Source organism: Hylobates moloch, unplaced genomic scaffold (genome assembly GCF_009828535.3).
Source record: "Hylobates moloch isolate HMO894 unplaced genomic scaffold, HMol_V3 SCAFFOLD_9, whole genome shotgun sequence".
Taxonomy (NCBI): Eukaryota; Metazoa; Chordata; class Mammalia; order Primates; family Hylobatidae; genus Hylobates; species Hylobates moloch.
Genome location: NW_026652284.1, coordinates 2,613,737 through 2,630,897, shown reverse-complemented (window position 1 = coordinate 2,630,897; position 17,161 = coordinate 2,613,737). Strand labels below are relative to the sequence as shown.

Sequence of the window (17,161 nt, the reverse complement as noted above, 5' to 3'; positions counted from 1 at the left end):
GGTGGAAAACCCAGTGATTTCAGGCTCCCTCGAGAACTTGAGGGATTCGCACTAACTGCAGGTCACTTTTCGTGGGAAGTGAAAACACCGCAGTTCTCGGAAATACAGCAGCGCTGCTTACTGTTTCCGGCTCCTCTATGTCCTTTAAGAAAATGTGAATTCATTTAAAGAGGCAGGAAAGGAGAAAGAGGGAAAATGGAAAAGACCAGCCCTGGGATTTGCTCCATGGCACAGTCAAACGCGGGTGCAGGAAGACCTCAGGCGTCCTGTGGATGGCGGGGACTGAGAGCCGACACCTTGTCCTCGGACAAAAGGACCCCAGGAGGCCAGACACAGCCACACGAGCGACGACGGGGAGGACACGGGAACCAGCTCACCCGGTTTCCAGAGGCCCTTCAGCGGTCACTGCGGGCCCAGAAAAAGTCTCCATTACCATGCTTTCTCCAAAATCAATGTCTCTGGGGTTGAACCTGGAGAGAAGGGTCAGGTCCCCCTGTGCTTTGCAGAGAGCTCTGCCCAGATGGTGGGTCCCCTGTCCCTCATAGGCAGCTCTGCCCAAATGCCTCAGCTCAGAGACCGGGAGTTTGGTGGGACTAGCAAAGCGCTTTCCTTTGACTTTGGGAGAAAAATGGAGTATTGATGACTTGAACACTCAGCTCAGCTTCCTAACCACAAGGCTGCCAGTACCCCTCAAACCCATATGCTGCGTCACGGAATCCAGTTGTAATTCTGACAGAATTGTAACAGCACTCGGTAGGCACTGACTCAGCACTGGCTCCTCTGTGCCAGCAACCCCCACGGTGCACCCCACACCCCCCCGGTGCTGTCTGGGTGGAGATGTGTAAATGTGACTCTCTCTAAGTTTTATCTTGCTTTAAAGCAAAGATGCCAAGCAAGAGACTGTTACTTTAATTTTACTAGAAAACCCCCCAAGAAATAGGAGATCAGCCACCATGTGTGAGTGTGCTGTGTCTGTGGACGTCTGTGTGTGTGTGCAGGCAATGCATATCCCGTGGAAGCAGAGCTCTGGCTGCTGAACGGGTTCTAGGTTTTGGACCTGCTTTCCAGGCCATTCTTCCTCCCGGCCGTCTGGACTGCAGTGTGCACACCCAGGCACACGTGTCACTGTGTGTGTGCCTCCCCAGGGCCTGTGTGTTTCTCTGAGCATGGTTCTCCCTCTGGATCTGTTAGAGCTAATGTCTGTCCACCAGCCGTTACCCACCACCAGTCAGCAAAGCCGTGGATAATGCCACGTGGACCCTTTTTCTCTCGCCTCGTGGTTTTGCTTATTTAAAGCGATGCTTCTTTGGAAGCTACGAGTGCAGCAAAAGGCTTTGTTGAATCTGCAGCCAATTTCTCCCCATATTCTTTTCATGAGAGTATCCAGCAAAGACAGTTAAATAAACACAACCTGCGTTTATTTAATTTTCCTGTCTGCGTGGCCTGAAGCTTTCCCACAGGTACAGGGCTCTCCTCCGCTCTTGGGAGTTAGGAGAGTGGCGGATGGCCCTGTACCTGTGACCCTACGGCGACATGACCCCCACCTCCCCATCCCTCCTAATGACAGCAAAAGCCACCGTCCTGTGCACACGTCAGTCCACAGATAACACATTGCTCAGGGCCTGCCAGCAACATTCCAACTACACGCTTGTTAACTCAGGGACAGCTGGGATGGCGGTCGCCCCGCCAGGAGCTCTGAGGACGCTGGGGAGCCGAGACGGCGCAGGGCGAGCTCTCCTACCTTTTTGATGCAGCCTTCCTGGGGCGACACTTCTGCATCGGTCAGTATTTGCTGCAAAACAATTTTGAGAGGGGTTGTTAAGTTTCTGATAAAACGTCGTTCTCAAGCTACACTGGGTTCTAAATGGTGGGGGCAGATCCACTGTCCCCAAAAGTCACAGGGTGGGACCCAGCGGCTTCTCCACAGCAGGAAATGAAGGGCTCCATTGATCACAGGTATCCCTTCTTCCAGCAGAGGCTCCCCAAGCACCCCCCAGGGACTTCACCTCCCTGGAAACACTGCACTCCAGGGATGGAGACACACTGTGTAGCTCACTCTGGCCCTTTAGTGGTTGGGTGGGGACCCAGGTCAAGGCGTCTCAAGATGAGCCATTCATATTATTTATGAGAACCATCTGGGCAGAGCACACAGACACCCTGGATGGTGAACCGACTCGATTTGTGTTTCCTCCGAGTTCCACCAGCAAATCGCACCATGTGTATTTCGACATAACTTGGCCTGTGTTGTGCCTGGCCCTGGACAGGTGAGGGACAGCGAGGTGCCATCCCTGCCCTCCGGGGGCTTACAGTCCAGCTCGGGAGGTGGAGGTCGGGGGGAGCTGGACTCTGTCCAGAGGTCCCAGGAGACAGCGGCGGGTGGCCAGAGTGAGGGGCAGAGGTCGGCCAGGGCCCTGCGGAAGGATGGCTTGGTGGGTGCTGGAGGGAGAGGGAGCTCATGCCATTTCTCTGCTTCCTCTTTTTTTTTGGCAAATCAGAGGTGGGAGCATTTTAACTGGCTCTTCACCCCCACCCAGATCCCTGGGAGGGGGATGTCCCCCATGGCTTTTGGAGGAAACTTCTCAAAGGAAATGGAGCTAAGGCAGAAAAACCGCTGTGCCTAGTGTCACCCAGGTGCCCGGGGTGGCCACTGAGGACCCCCAGCAGTGGGCTGTGGGCCACACAGGAGCTCCCGCCCCCTCACCCACATGTGCACAGAGGCCGAGACAGGGAGGCCGGAGTGCGCCAACAGTTGGCTCGTTCTTCCTCCCAGGTCGCTCCAGCCGGAACGTTCTTTGGCTCTGGAGAGCATTTCGCCGGGTGTCTCCTCTTAAAAGCCACCAGGCTGCACTCCAGAGTGGCGGCGTCTCAGTGACCCTTCCCAGAGTGCTGTCTGTGCTAAGCAAACTGACAAATGAGCTCTAGAAATTGGATTTTTCCCTTCTGGACCCAAAGTGGCCACGCACGGTCGAGTTTACGGAAACCGCAACGTTGTTTCCGTAAGAATAGAAACCAAGATTGAAACTGATACTTGAAAAATAAAACGAGAAAATGACGCTCGAGCCATCTCTCACTCTGGATGCTAGAGGACCCTTTGGCCGTCCCAGGTCTGGTGAAAGGATCTGGTCCCATGGTGGCCTGGACTCGGATGAGAGCTGCCCCGGGCAGAGAAACTGTGGATCTTGTTGCCAGTTAAAGGCTGGGCTGAAACCAGCACCAGGGCCTCCCTAGTCCTGCCTGGTTCGTAAGGCGCGTCGAGGAGTGAGATGCTGTTTGTATCTCTCTGGCATTTGTGGCCAAGTCACAGGCACCTGTGCAGACACCACCAGCGAGAGGGCCCTGCCCTCCCCGTCCTGCCCGGCCAGTGCCTGCTCACAAACCCACATACCCACCCAGAGCCCACAGGGGCCTGGCACTGGCCTGGGAGCATTTGGTGGCCTCTGGTTGGGCATTTTCCGGGAGGCGCCCTCCTGTTCCCAGTGGGAAAGTGCATGCCACGGCCCATTCAAGCCATTCCCAATGCAGGTGACACCTCCACGATCACTCCCAGGCAGGGTCAGCCCAAGAGCCCCCGTTAACACCACATCCTCACATTTGGAGGGGCCTAGTGTGAGAGCCCTCCAGCCACCCACCGATGCCACCCTGGGTCTGCTGAGGCCTCAGATGCATGGCCTCTCAGGTGGGGGCCGCCCTCCCTCTGTCCACGCTGCTCTCTGCTGGGTGCGCACTGTTCCTGCTGTGGCCAGCTGCATTTTCACTTGCACTTTTGGTCGCCTGATCTCCCTGTCTCCCTGCCCTCTGAGTGTCCAGGTGGGACGGACCCCCATAAACCCATCCGTCACGCCATGCGGAGGCCCTTCTTGCCTTTCTGGTGGAGTCTGACGTGGGCTTGGTCTGTGCGTGGGCTTGGCCAGCACTCCTGCTCCCGGAGCTTGTCATCAGGTGGGGACGCAGAGACGGATGCTCCAACACTGGCCCCAATAGTTTAAGGCGTCACATGCGACACACTGACCAGGAGGGCCCAGTCATACCGTGTGGCATCAGGAGGTGGGACCTGGCCAGCCCCGGGGTGGTGGTGGGGGAAGCTGCCACAGCTGCTGGGCTCCTGGCTGTCTCTCTGGATCCTCTGAGCACGGTACCTGGGCCCCCTTCGGGCTGAAGGTGTGGGCTGCTAAGGACTGTGGTCACACCGGAGCCCAGTGTGGAACCATGGAAGAGCCGCACAGATGCAGAGCCCTCCCCAGCTGCCCTGCACCCCCCGAAGAGGAAACCGGCACCCGATGGCAACAGAGAAAGAAGGGGCCTCCTGCAGGCAGAGCGCTGGGGCCTGAGCCGCGTTCCGGAACCGCCTGCCCCATCTCACAGCCCGTCTTGGCAGTTATGAACACCATTAACTCTGCCTCTTCACCTGCTGCTGACCTCGGGTGGAAAAATGGCCGGACGCGCTCCCCGGCTCCCTCAGCCTTGGCCCCCACACTCGCCTGAGCCGCCGCTCCGCTGAAAACCCTCTTTATTTTGCTAGCTGGGCCCTCAGCACATGCACCGCTGGCTCCTCGATTGCTGGCAATGGCCGCCGCGCTCTCAACCTCTCCGCACCCCGGCAGAAGTATTAGGTGTGTTTGATTAAGCGTTTTAGCCAAAAAAGCGAGGTCTGACCTCTGGCATTTAGCTTCTCTCACGGGTTCCAGTGCCAGGATTTAGCTAAGTGGGGTTGGTCAGAACCTCTTTTTTGACGCTTAAAATAAATACCCTCTGTTCTCCAAAAAGTCAGCAAAGAGGCCACGTATGCAGAGATTCTTAGGGCTCTGGAGTTCTGGCACGGCCCCAGGGGGGCTCAGCTTGCTGTTCGGTGCCACAAATGGATCCCAGAAGGTTTCTCTCCCGTCAAAATTATCTGTTATTAAAGTATCTGAGAACCTAACTAAGGAGGAAAGCCAGAGTGAGCCCCAGCCACAGAGCTGCTTCCAAACCAGCGGGAGGTAGACGGAGCCCGGTGCAGAGGAGGCTGAGGCCCATGAGGGCCCCCAACACTCCGGTTTACCCACCCCTTGCTCTTGGCATTGAGAGCAAACCTTCTCTTTCTAACCTACGTCTCTTTTCTTTCTTCTTCTTCTTTTTTTGTTTTTGAAACAGGGTGTCTCACCCAGGCTGGAGTGCAGTGGTGCAATCATGGCTCACTGCAGCCTCAGCCTCCTGAGCTCAAGCGATCCTCTCAACTCAGCCTCCTGAGTAGCTGGGACAACAGGCACACCACCACCCTGGCTAATTTGTTTTCTTTTTTGTAGAGATGAGGTCTCACTATGTTGCCCAGGCTGGGACTCCTGGACTCCAGCAATCCTCCCAAAGTTCTGGGATTACAGATGTGAGCCACCATGCCCAGCTCGGCTCTAAGCTTTCTTTCTTTTCTTTCTTCTCTCTCTTCTCGTCTTCTCTTCTCTCTCTTCTCTTCTCCTCTCCTCTCCTCTTCTCTCTCTCTCCTTCCTTCCTCTCTCCCTTTCCCTTCCCTTCCCTTGCCTTGCCTTGCCTTCCTTTCCTTTCCTTTCCTTCCTTCCTTCCTTCCTTCCTTCCTTCCTTCCTTCCTTCCTTCCTTCCCTTCTTTACTTGTCTTCTCTCTCTCTCTCTCTCTCTCTCTCCCTGCCTGCCCCCAGGCTACAGTGCAGTGGCTCAATCAGCTCACTGAAGCCTCGACCTCCTGGGCTCAGGTGATCCTCCCATCTCTGCCTCCCAAGTAGCTAGGATTAGAGGCATGCTCCACCATATCTGGCTAATTTTTTGTATTTTTTGTAGAGACGGAGTCTCACTATGTTGTTCAGGCTGATTTCTAACTCCTGGGCTCAAGCAATTCTCCTGCCTTGGCCTCCCAAAGTGCTGGGATGACAGGTGTGAGCCACTGTGCCTGGTTCTAACCTACTTTTCTTTCTTGCCCATTTCTGAAGTAGCTTCATTGGACCCAAAGATGTGGGTCTGAGTCTAGAACCTGCTAAAAGCTGATTCCAAGGCCTCTTCTCCTTGAAGAAGCCCCTATGGGTGGAGTCAGGGGGTCAGGGTTGTCTGTGCAGGGCACCCAGGGGCGTACAAATGGCAAGGCTGATGGAGCCGTCTACAACCTCCATATCCCATCCAGGCTCCAAGCCTCACTCTGCTCACTGCTGGGAGGCTGTGGGGTCGAGAGGCTCAGGGTTCTGCTGGACACACAGTCTGAGCAAAGGGTTTGACAGGGTTTGCAGCTTTTCCAGCTTCCGTGCGGTGAACCACGCTTTCGTGGCAGCTTCAGCCTTGAAGGCGGTCTATTTTCGTTTCGCAGTTTTCAGCTTCCCTGCGTCACGCCGGCACGTGCCCGTAGGCGGCTTACGCTGCATGGGTTTACACCCAACTAAACAGTGCCCCTGGCAGGGCTGGAAGCTGATGACCAGGCCACACTGAGCCTCCACATCTCAGGATCATCTTACTCTTGGAGAGGAATGTCCACGGCCACCCACACATCCTCCCTTTCTGAGAAGATGGAGTTTTTAAAGAACAAATTTCATTCTTAATTTTCTTTTCCAAATGGAAGCCGTGGGTGCTGCCAATTTCCCTGGTGTAAATGTTGCATCAAGGTGATGGCAATGGTGAAGCCAGTCATAACAGCAGCAGGTCATCTTTCGGGGCCCTGCCACGTGTGGGGGGCCTGTCCCAGGCACCGCAGATGCAGACCTCCTCCTCACAACCACATGTGGGAAGCAGGAACCAGCAATGCCCCTGCTGTGTAGACGGGAAACAGGGGCTGCAGAGTTGAGGTGACCGGGCAGATGTCGAGGAGCCGCTCAGGGAGGCACCCGCACTCGAATCTGGGCCTCCTGACTCCAGGAGTGTGCTCCGGCGGGACAGCAGCCTCCGGGTGGATGTCTCAGCAGGAAGAAGACACACGCCAGGCCCTTCCACCCGGGACTTGCACCTGAACCCCGGCCAAGACTCTCTCCACGGCCAAGCTCCCTCCGGCCGTGTGGGCTCCAGTGGAGCTGGGTGGCTTCCCGTTGGCAGCTCCCTCAAGAACCGTGAAAGGCGGTTAGTCACCGGCCGCCCCGGCTCTGGCTCCCAGAGCAAAGACTGCACTGGTGTTGACACAAACCCTTGCGCTCTCAACCGGGAGTAGGGTAATATTTATTTATTTTTTGCATTAAAAAAATCAGCTTGGCCGTGTTTGAGCTACAGAAATGATTTTTTTTTTAAAGCTCCTTGGACACTGTTTTTAGCTTTTATGCCTAAACAGATACTTCTCAGTTCCTTCAAGTGAGATCTATCCAATGAATGGAGGCTCTCTCTTTACTCGTAAGAAAAATATTTACACAGTCAAGTACGGCACAGAAAAGGACCCTGGGCTCTGGAGAGCCCATCCCGAAATGCACAGAGGTCTCTACGCCGCTGTTTACACTCCCAGCCACCACTTCCCTCACTCCTGCCCTCCACATCCCCCGCCCCCACCACCAAAGGCCTTCCCAAGCCTTCTGCGTTGGGCCCTGTCATCAGGGGTTGGCCTGGGGTTCCTCATGAGAACCCCACAGGGCTGTGCGACAAGAGGGAACGGCTGCTAAGCCCTACCTTCCAAACCCTCTTTGTTTGGCCAATGAGAGAAGCCAGGCCGCTCTGCTTCCAGGGCCCCGAGCAGGGAACAGCGCTGGGATGCAGCATCTTGGCCCCCAATCCCATGGGACCCGAGCTTCAGGCAGGCAGCATCTCCACCGGCCTGGTGTGATGGGGCCTTCTGCTTTGCTCTGGCCACAAGAAGTCTGCTGGGGCCAGCAGACTTCAATGCACGCCCAGTGATTTTCTCTCGACCTGCAGGGTTGCCACTGCCCGGCCCTGCCCTGCCTGGCCAGCAAGGCCCTGAAGACCCGAAATCTGGGCATGGCCTGCTCTGTTTCTGATGTTCCAAGAACACTCTGTTCGCTGGCAGCTCCGCCTGTGAGCACTGCCCCTTGGCCTGGACACACCGCCAGGGCGAGGCTGGCCCCACGCGCATCTCCCTTCCTGTGGGGTGAGGATTGAATGGGCACTGCTCCTCCTCTCCCTGGCCCCCGACAGCAGGCTCCACACCCCTTCATGTCCTCATTTCATAAGTGGTATTGAGCACCTTTGGTCTGTACTGCCCCACAGAGGGTGCCTTGGAGACATTTAAAAAATACGGAAACAGTATTTAGTCCAGAATTCGCTGCTCTGGGGCAGAGACAATGGGTAGGACCCACCCTGCCTTCCACAGCAACATCAACACGAGGAAGAGGAAAGACCTCCAAGTCTGGGAGCTGCGGTCCTCTTGGGGGTGGGGTCCCGGAGTGGGGGTGGGGAGCCCAGGAGGTGATAGGGGCTGGGAGTGAGGCAGCATATACACAAAGGTGTTAGCATGGGGCAAATGGAGGAGGCCTGGGGTTGGGAAGCCTGCGTGGGGCAGAGGTCTCTGCCATGGCCCTTTGAGGACCAGGCTGAGGGATTTCACTCTGGCAGGGGCTCTCGGATGGAGGCAAGAAACGGATGACGGGGACGTGGGGTGTGGAGGAGGGACAGTTTGCAGGGAGGGTGGCTTCCTGCGTGCATGGATCTCCCCAAGGGGTCTCCCTCCTCGTGTCCGCTCGGAGGCGCATGTGGGCCTTTCCTGCTGACCCCAGTGTGGGGCCCGGCAGCGGGCTCCATCCGGCCTGTGCCCCCCAGCTTCCTCCATCTGCTAGGACCTGTCTAGCTCTCCTCACACAGAGAAGGAGGCTGCCCAGGACAAGAGGCCTCCATGGTGAGGTGGAGGACCAAGGGCCAAGCAGGCCAGGCTCTGCACTGGATACTTGGCCCACATTAATGCATCTAAACCCCAGAACATGCCCACGAGGAAGGCTATGGCTTCCTGCTCTTTGCAGAAGAGGAAGGGGCTCAGAGAGGTAAAGTAGCCTCCCAAATTTGACAGCAGGGGAGTGCTAACCCGGGCTCACCCTGGATTCACATGGGCCCTGCCAAGATCAAGGTGAGTGGACCCCGAGGAGGTGGTGCATACCGAGGGCAGGGCTGGGCAGTCCCTTTTCCCAGGGAAGCCTGAAGGTACACAGGTGTGGACCAGTCCTGGCCCCCAGCCCAGATCACCCAGGCATCCACCAGCATGGGGCCAATGGCCATGGGTACAGCTTGCTGGTGAAGTACCCAGGAGGCCCCACTCCCTTCCAGCCTGCAAGCTGCCCTGTGAGGACTCACGTTCCTCTGCCCACCTCATTGCCAATGAGGTGGTCAGACAAGCGCCCCTCCAGGCCATTAGCGAATTTGTGGTCCTTGACCTGGAAGTCACAGGATCCTCTCAGAGGGCTCAGGCTGCTGAGAGCCCTAGGGTGGGGGCCCTGTCTCTCTCTCCAGCTGCTCCTGGCCTGGGAAGCCACCCCCGCCAGGCCTCTCCAAGCCTCCTTCCCAGCCCCAGGAGCTGTGGGAGACAAGGAGGCACTGTGGGGTCCCCCTGGCCTGCCCCGGCTGTGACCTTGCTCTGCCTTCTGCCTCTAGCACCTCGGGGCACAAGGTAGAGTTGGGGGCAGAGCTATAACTGACCACCTGCCCTGGGGCTGCAGTTGTCTGGGGAGGGTGGTGCCTGCAAGCACGCCTGCTCCCTGGATACTGCCCATGCCATGCTATCCCTTTCCAGAGAGGAGAGAGTGCAGGTTACTGCACTCAGAGCTTCCCAAGCTTCCGGAATGCTTGAGCCATTCCAGCCACAGGTTTGAATTCTCCACCAAGCCAAAGAGGCAGCTTCTCCACCACACAACCCCCCGTCCCCCGCCGTGCTCGATGGGCTGCTCCAGATCTCAGAGCCCCGCCCCACACATGCAGGACAGCTCTTTCCAAATGAGGGGCCCGGGGGAGATCTGACCCAGCCTGAGATTGCCTGGAGCCGGGCAGGCTTCCGGGGTCTACATGGCAGGGACCCATGCCCTGTCCTGGACTCACGGGTGCCCTTTCCCCCACGTCAGGCTGAGCTGGGGAGGGCCTGTTGTTTCTCGGCTCCACCTGGGAGCCCCTGCTGATAGAGCAAGGTGAGGGCGGCGGGGGTCACCTGGTGCGGGGACTGGCAGGAGGCTATCAGCCCCTGGGGCGCAGGCTCCAGAGCCCTTTCTCTGCCAGGCAGCAGGGTGAGCGGGAAGGATCTCTGCAGGCCCCTGTCCCCGAGCACAGGGGTGTCCAGCATTGCTTCTGGCCCTCTGTGGACGCCTTCCTCCTTCTGCTTCCGGAAGATTGATGTCCCCAGGGGAAGGGAATGTAAATCATAAAAGCAGGTGACATGTGGCCCTCACAATCAATGGCTCGTGACGAGCCATCACTTCCAGTATGAGAAAGGGAAGCAGCGGCCGGTCCAAGAGCCTGCCGTAGCCAGCTCAGGAACTGGACACGCACGCCCTGGAAATGAGGAGAAAGTCCTGAGAGGCTGTTTGTTCCTGGAGCTGGTCTCACAGCTTCCTTCTGAGCGCCTGGGTTCTAGAAGAGGAAAGCCAAGACCTGGAGCGGCTGGGCGGCCTCGTGGGGCTCCAGGCCCTGCAGACAGGGCTCCGTAGGGGGCTCTGGCTCGGATGCTAGTGGAGCCGATCCCAGGGACGCCCTCGGCACTCTGCAGCTCCTGTGCTGGGAAGGTGGTGTCAAAGCTGATGGTTCTAGGTGGACGGCAGGTGACCTTGACCCAACCCACTCACACTTTATTTCTCCACCAACTTTCATTAGAGCCCTACAGCCTGGAAAAGGATGGCCGGGCTCACTTCAGAGCTGCCCAGTTGTTACAGGCAGGCCCGTCCTCCCTCCTGGATTAGATGCCCCTTTAGGCCAAAGGCGGGGTGTCAGGCACCATCACAGCCCCTCCGAGCAGGAACACAAGGGAGACCCCACGTGGCATTTACTGAATAATAAATCGTGAGTCAGTGAGTGGAAAATGGGAGCTCCCCTTGCAGAATTTACTGAGCTGCTACATGGTCACGTTCACCTGGGCCGGGCCCCTGGGAGCCAGGCCCTGGCCTGTGGGTGGGGGGTGGGGACTGGCGCAGTCACGGCGGGGCCCGGCCATCCAGCCTGCGGGGGCCCTGTGCTCGGGGTGGCTCTCTGACTATGGGGCTTAGGGAAGCTGCCCTGGCCACCCTGACAGGCTCAGGGCCTCTTGCTGGACCGGGCGTCTCGGGCAGGCGGCTAGAAATCAGATAGCTGGGCCTCGAGGCACAGGGTCCAGCTCCCGCCTGTCTTGCGGCTGCTTGGCCTGGAACTGGCCTGGCGGGGGCAGCCTGGGGAGTTGAGGATGGACCTGAACTGCTGGGGCGGGGGACAGCTCCTTTGTGCAGGCTCCGTGTCAGCGCCCCGGGGACAAGAGGACCAACCTGTGGCCAGGACTGTCTGGATTTGAGCACTGAAAGCCCCTGTCTCGAGAAGCCCCTCCATTGGTGACCCTACTGGAGGGGAAGCATCAAAGCTACCACAGAGGAAGGCCCCCAGAACAGGGGGATGAGTCAGGGATGAGCCCTGAAGACGAAATCAACATGGCAGTCCCACGCCTGTGTTCCAAGTGCCCAAGCCCTGAACACACTCCTGGGACACCGGGACCAACCCAGTCACAAGCCCCGAAAGTCACATCCAGCCTGGTGGGAGCATCAAGGAGCCGAGGACTCCAGGCTCAGCCAAGACAAACAGAAGGGGAGCTGAGGGCCCTGTGCCCATCCTCCAGCAGCCACTGCCACCTGCAAGAGGCCGTCTCAACAGTCTCCCCGAGTTCATAGAATTTCCCCCCACCTTTAAAAAAAAAACACTTTATTGCGGTATGATTGGCATATAAAAAGCTGTTGATATTTAATGTAGACAACTTTATGCGCCTGGAGACGTAAAGAATGCACCAAGAAACCATTGCCACGATCCACGCCATAAACCCATCCATCACCTCCAAAAGCTTGCCCTGCCCTCTTCATTCATCGTTAGTTTATTTTGTGATGGGAAAATCTAACGTCGGCTCTCCTGTGTTAGTAAAGTTACGTAGGCAACAGGGAGGCTGCTGAAGGAGGCTACTCCAGGCCCGCTGGGCAGACAGGACCAGGCCAGGCTGGCCATACTCACAGGGGCAGGGAGAAGGATGCCGGCGGAATGGTTTTCCATCTTCCAAAGGCCAGTGTCTGTGAGCAGGGGATGTTCCATGCTCAGCCTCAGCCCTTTGCGCCCCAGGACAGATTCTGCTCACTGTGAGTGCCAGTGGCAGGAGGGGACCCCAGCTCCGGCGGGTGCTCTGTACCTTCCCCCAATCACTTAAACCAACACCAAGCTCTGCCGTTGCAAACCCCGAAGTGGCTGTGTCGACTCACATCTGAAAGATGTACCCTCCCAGGTCCACTGCCTGCCATTTTCCACCCTGCTTCTGAAAATGCTGATGGTCCCTCCCCGACACCCATGACGCAGGAGGTGCTAGGCACTGCCTGGCCACCCGCCACCCCCACCCTGGGCAGGGGGCAGCTGCTGGAGGCTCCCTCACTGGCACTCCTCCAGGGCAGCCCGGTGGGCTCTGCACCAGCATCTCCCCAGGGAGCTTCGCTTTCCACAGGGAAAATAAATCACAGGATCAATGATTGGTTCTATACAAACATTTATCTTTTATCTCAACCCTTTTTAGTTATAGAAATGACCTGGAAATTGACAGAATCATATTAATGCACTTCCACTTGACTCTGCTGATTGATCCCTTGTTTATTAAGGTGATTCTTAATAATCATAAGTGAATAAGAAGGGTCGTAGATCTCCTGGTAACAGCACCTGGGTCACATGTGTGTTTGAAAGCCCCAAGACCCAGGACTGGGCGGGGCAATCTGACCTCCCCAAATTTGGGCTCTTCTCTGGCTATGAGACCACTCATTGAACGGTTTGGGGAAGCTTTCAAGATCTGAAAGTGGATCCATATCCGAGCAGAATATGGAATTTTAATTCCCTTAAAAATGGCAGGCAGCACTTTCTGGGGATGGAGGAAGCAGAAGCAGCTGCCAGTGTCACTATCCCCCTTGACCCTTCCCTGATCAAATTCAGTCTTTCTCTCGTCCTCGCTTGTCATGCATCCCACTTACTGATGAAGCAAGCATCTGTGGACTGGCACTTCTGAGTTCCACAAACTTGCAAGCCAAGGAGGCCAGAAGTACAATTGTTTCCCGTTGTATTTTATTCCTGATGGAAATAAAATAACAATGATAATAATAACAGCTAATACGCCAGCTCTGCCAAAGGTGTCATTGCATTATCCTGTTTAATGCTTGAAATAATCCTACAATAATCCCCATTTACACCTGAGAATGCTGAGGCCCAGGGAGGTTGGGCTAAGTCGTCCAGTGTCACAGGGCCAGCAAGTGGCAGAGCTGGGATTCAAACTCAGGCCATGCAGCTCCACAGGGCATTATCTGAGCCATTCGCTTATTTGGCCTCCCTTGAACTGGTTCCATCTGGAGAAGTAGGGGAGGTAGATCAGCGGGAAGGGAGAGGGAGATGAGGAGCTTTGCATTTTCTCACATAAGGAATGTTTCCAATCTGTTGTAGGGACAACACACAGAGGCCCGAGCTCCTGGGTTTCGGTCGCAGCTGCCTGCGAACTCGAGACCACCGTGCGTGAGGGCAGCGGGAGGCAGAGTGCCACCAAACAAGACTGTACACTTTCCTAATGGGACCCAATGACAGGAACAGCTGCAGCGAGGAATTCTGGGCTGATCTGCTGTGAAAAACTGGCCACCTCTGGAGTCTTGCAACGTCCATGTAACTGTGGCTACAGCCGGGACCCCCCAGTGTCCAGCTTTACTCTCTTGGGGCGGGCATAGTGGAGAAGCTGAACCAGGAAGGCTTGGCAGGTGAAAGGCTGCCCACTCTGCCCCTGATTTCCAAGTAACCTCCCGGGGTCCACGTCTGCATTTCCAGGCCATAGTGAGTCCAGGGCCAAGCACACTGAAGGTGCCATGCAGAGAATTCGCAGGACTGCCCAGCCTTGCTGAGATGCGGGCAGACGTATGACCAAGGCCGCCTGCCCTGGAGGATGCCTTCAGGGGCTTCCTGACCAAACGGAATGTTCCTCTGACCTTCCTTCCTTCTGGTGCCTTTCACAGCGCTGGGAGGGGCTGCAGAAACCAGGCAAAGAATCCTGGGCTCCAAGCCAGCGCTTCCCATTCTGAGTCCCAGAAACACTTCTCAGCCCCTGCATCCCCTGGGTTGAGCAGTCTCGATGCCCTCATCTGTGAAGCGGGAGGCAGATGCCCCAGGGGGACGGCCTTGACCGCTGTCCATGACGACGGGGAAGATGCAAACAGCAACCCTGCCTGGCCAATCACTCGCTTATTTTGCAGCATGAGCACACAAATCATGATGGCACTCAAGACGTAACCACCCGTTTTCAAGACTGCCATGACTCAAGGACCAAAAGCCTCTTGTGGCGATTAACCTAGTAAGGGTGATGGAAGGATGGGCGGCTTTTACATGTATGAAGGGTTGTAAAAGTAAACAAAAACGTGTATGGGACGGAGGTCACACGGGACACAGAAAGCCTGAATTATACATGATCTGGCCTTTTACACTGGAGGCACATTGACCCCGGCCCACGGCAGAGACACCACAGCTCCAAGGAGGACAGAGATAAGAGGGCACTCATGTCCTTGGGTAGCCAGTCCAGCTGCCGGCAGAGAGGTGGGGATGAGCCTTCCCCAGCCTCTCACCAGGAATGGGAGGCTTCCACGAGCAGAGGTGACTCATCTGTCCCTGCTCCCTTTGCTCACACCTGCTCCCAACACCAAATGGCCAAGGCAAAACCCCAAGCAGAGGAAATACCATAAGGTCGTCACTTCAAATGCCTCATGGTGCCCGAGGCTGCAGTGCGGTCCCACCAGGCAGGTGTGGGGAAGGAAGGAACACAGGCACCACACAGCCAGCGAGACAGGCAGGCAGGGCTGCTGGGAACACCCAATCCTGGGGACGGCTGTCCTGCCTCACCCCAACCGGGGGCCACATTGGAGCTGCCTTCTCAGCTGGAGCCTCCCAAGGGGAAAGGTGGTGTGAGATGGGAAGCAGCCTGAAACGACTCTGTTCATTTATATTTTTCTTATTTTCCTCCTGTTTGTTTTCCAGCAAGGAGAAGCACACGAACTTGCCACGAGGGAGATCCCCAAACCCTCAGAATGCCAAGTTCCATCCACACAACTTCCCTGGATATTCGACCTCCTCTGGGATGGGGAAGGGTCTCTTCCCTGGGGCAGGTCTGGTGTCCGTGAGTCCGGCGCTAACTGAGCTTCTCGCCTGGATGACTGCGGAGTCTCATTCCATGCCCACCCCAAGGACTCATCCCAGGAGGCTGGGAGTGAGTGCTAGTGCAGAAAGGCCTCCGTGAGACCTAGCAACATCCAGGAATCTAGAACGGCCATCTAGTTGGCACCCTTACCTGGCCTTGTGGAGAGCCATTGGGCAGGTCAGGGATGGACCAGCGGTTGCCAGTGCAGGCCAGTCTGTCTCTCTTGAGGCCCTCGGCTAGACAGCACGCTGGGTGCCTGAAAGCATCCTCTAGTGATTTCATCTCACAGTGACCCTGCGGGGGTCCGGGGACCCCAGACAGCTGCAGGGGGATGCGCATTCCTCCTTGGGCCACAGCGATGCATCCGAAGTGGGTCCAGGGACCCCAGACAGCTGCAGGGGGATGCACGTTCCTCCTTGGGCCATAGCGATGCATCCAAAGCACAGGGAGTGTTCATGCAAACTAAATGCAGGCGCCAGGGCAGCTGCTTTTGGTCCCAACATCTGCATGGAGCTGCAGTTTTACTTTGCACCATCTTTCCTTGCTTTCTAACAAGTCACTGAAACAAGGACAGAGACCCTGCTCCAAGGAAGAGAGTAAACCACTCTCCCTGCCGCCCGCATCTGCGAACGGAGCCTGGGCCAGGGGCTCCTCTGGGGGCTGCTCCTGCCTGCTGTCCATGAGCCTCAGAAAAACACACACACCTGCTGGTCTCCTTTCTCTTTTTAGCCCCAAGATAAGAAGAAAGAGACCTTTAAGTTTTCCCTGGTTTGTCTCCAGCTGCAGGAGGTCAGCACGGACAGCAGGTTCAGTGACCAGGCTCACGGGCTGCAAGTGGCTGGGTGGGACTGGATTCCGATCCGATTCGGCCATCCTGCCTATGAGGCTTGGAATGCACATCCTGTGGCTTGGAGGCCCTGACAGGGAAGGTGGGAGGTGGCGCTTTGATGCTCATCTATGCTGTGTGGCTGTCAACAAACATGACAAGGTCACCATCTGTCTGCAGGATGGACTGAGAAAAATGTCCTTTATTAGTGCAGAAGAAAGACAGGGGCACGGGGGTGAATGTGCTTCCCAGACCATCTAGGGGAGGCCGGGGAGGGGCCCCCGGGGCACCTGCAGGTGTGGGCACCTCTTGCCCGATCTCACGGTCCTCCCTGACTGCTTCTGTGCTGGACTGTGGGTGAACAGTGCTCCCAGGGACACCTGTCCACCCAGCCCGTGTGTGGGTGACGATGGCCCTGGGGGTATATCCCCCAGTCAGTAGCAGAAGAGGAGCCTTCCTCTCGCCATGACCCTGGGCTCCTCCCTGGCCGCTTTCTCCATCGATGCAGAAGGGTTGTGTTCACGGTGCCCTGGGGAGGCGCTCTGCCCAAGTGGGTTTAGAAATGGGCACCTCCCTGCCCGCAAAGGCATTGACCCAGGAAGGCTCATCTAGAAGAACTACAGAAATAGTCTCGGACACAGTTACTTAAACTTTATTCTTAGGGCTGGGAGAGCTGTTCCACAGTGTGATTTATTTGCTCTTCCCAAGGACTGAAAAGAGGGGTGAGGTTGCCGGCTGTGAACCAGGCAAGCCTGTGGGAAAGTGCTGCCCATGGCGGTGATGGCTCAGCGCGTCCTGTTCAGAGAGAGAGAGATGGAGGGAGAGAAGGGAGACCCCCATGGCAGGAGGCCTAGGGAGCTGGGCGGACAGTGCAGGTGGTTGGGCAGAGGGATGACAGAGGGTCTCACATGCAGAACTAGGTGGTACTGGTTCTGGAGGGATGGGCCATGGCGAGGAGCCCAGCTCACGAGAGATGGTACGTACAGGCCGGAGCCCTGCGTTCCCCAGCTGGGGCAGCTGCAACATTGTCGAGGCAGTGGGGAGAGGGCAGGGAGACGACACAGCCCTCGTTCAAC

At 56.9% G+C, this 17,161-nt stretch overlaps 1 protein-coding gene across 1 annotated transcript in view; it reads right to left on the bottom strand.

Annotated features, from left to right (window-relative positions):
- The window catches only part of PRDM16 (PR/SET domain 16), a 238,905-nt gene that overhangs the window by 179,495 nt on the left and 42,249 nt on the right, over positions 1–17,161 (bottom strand). Inside the window, exon 2 of the mRNA XM_058444047.1 lies at positions 1,742–1,792. Within this exon, the coding sequence (XP_058300030.1) occupies positions 1,742–1,792 (51 nt within the window). The remainder of the gene's footprint in view (positions 1–1,741; positions 1,793–17,161) is intronic.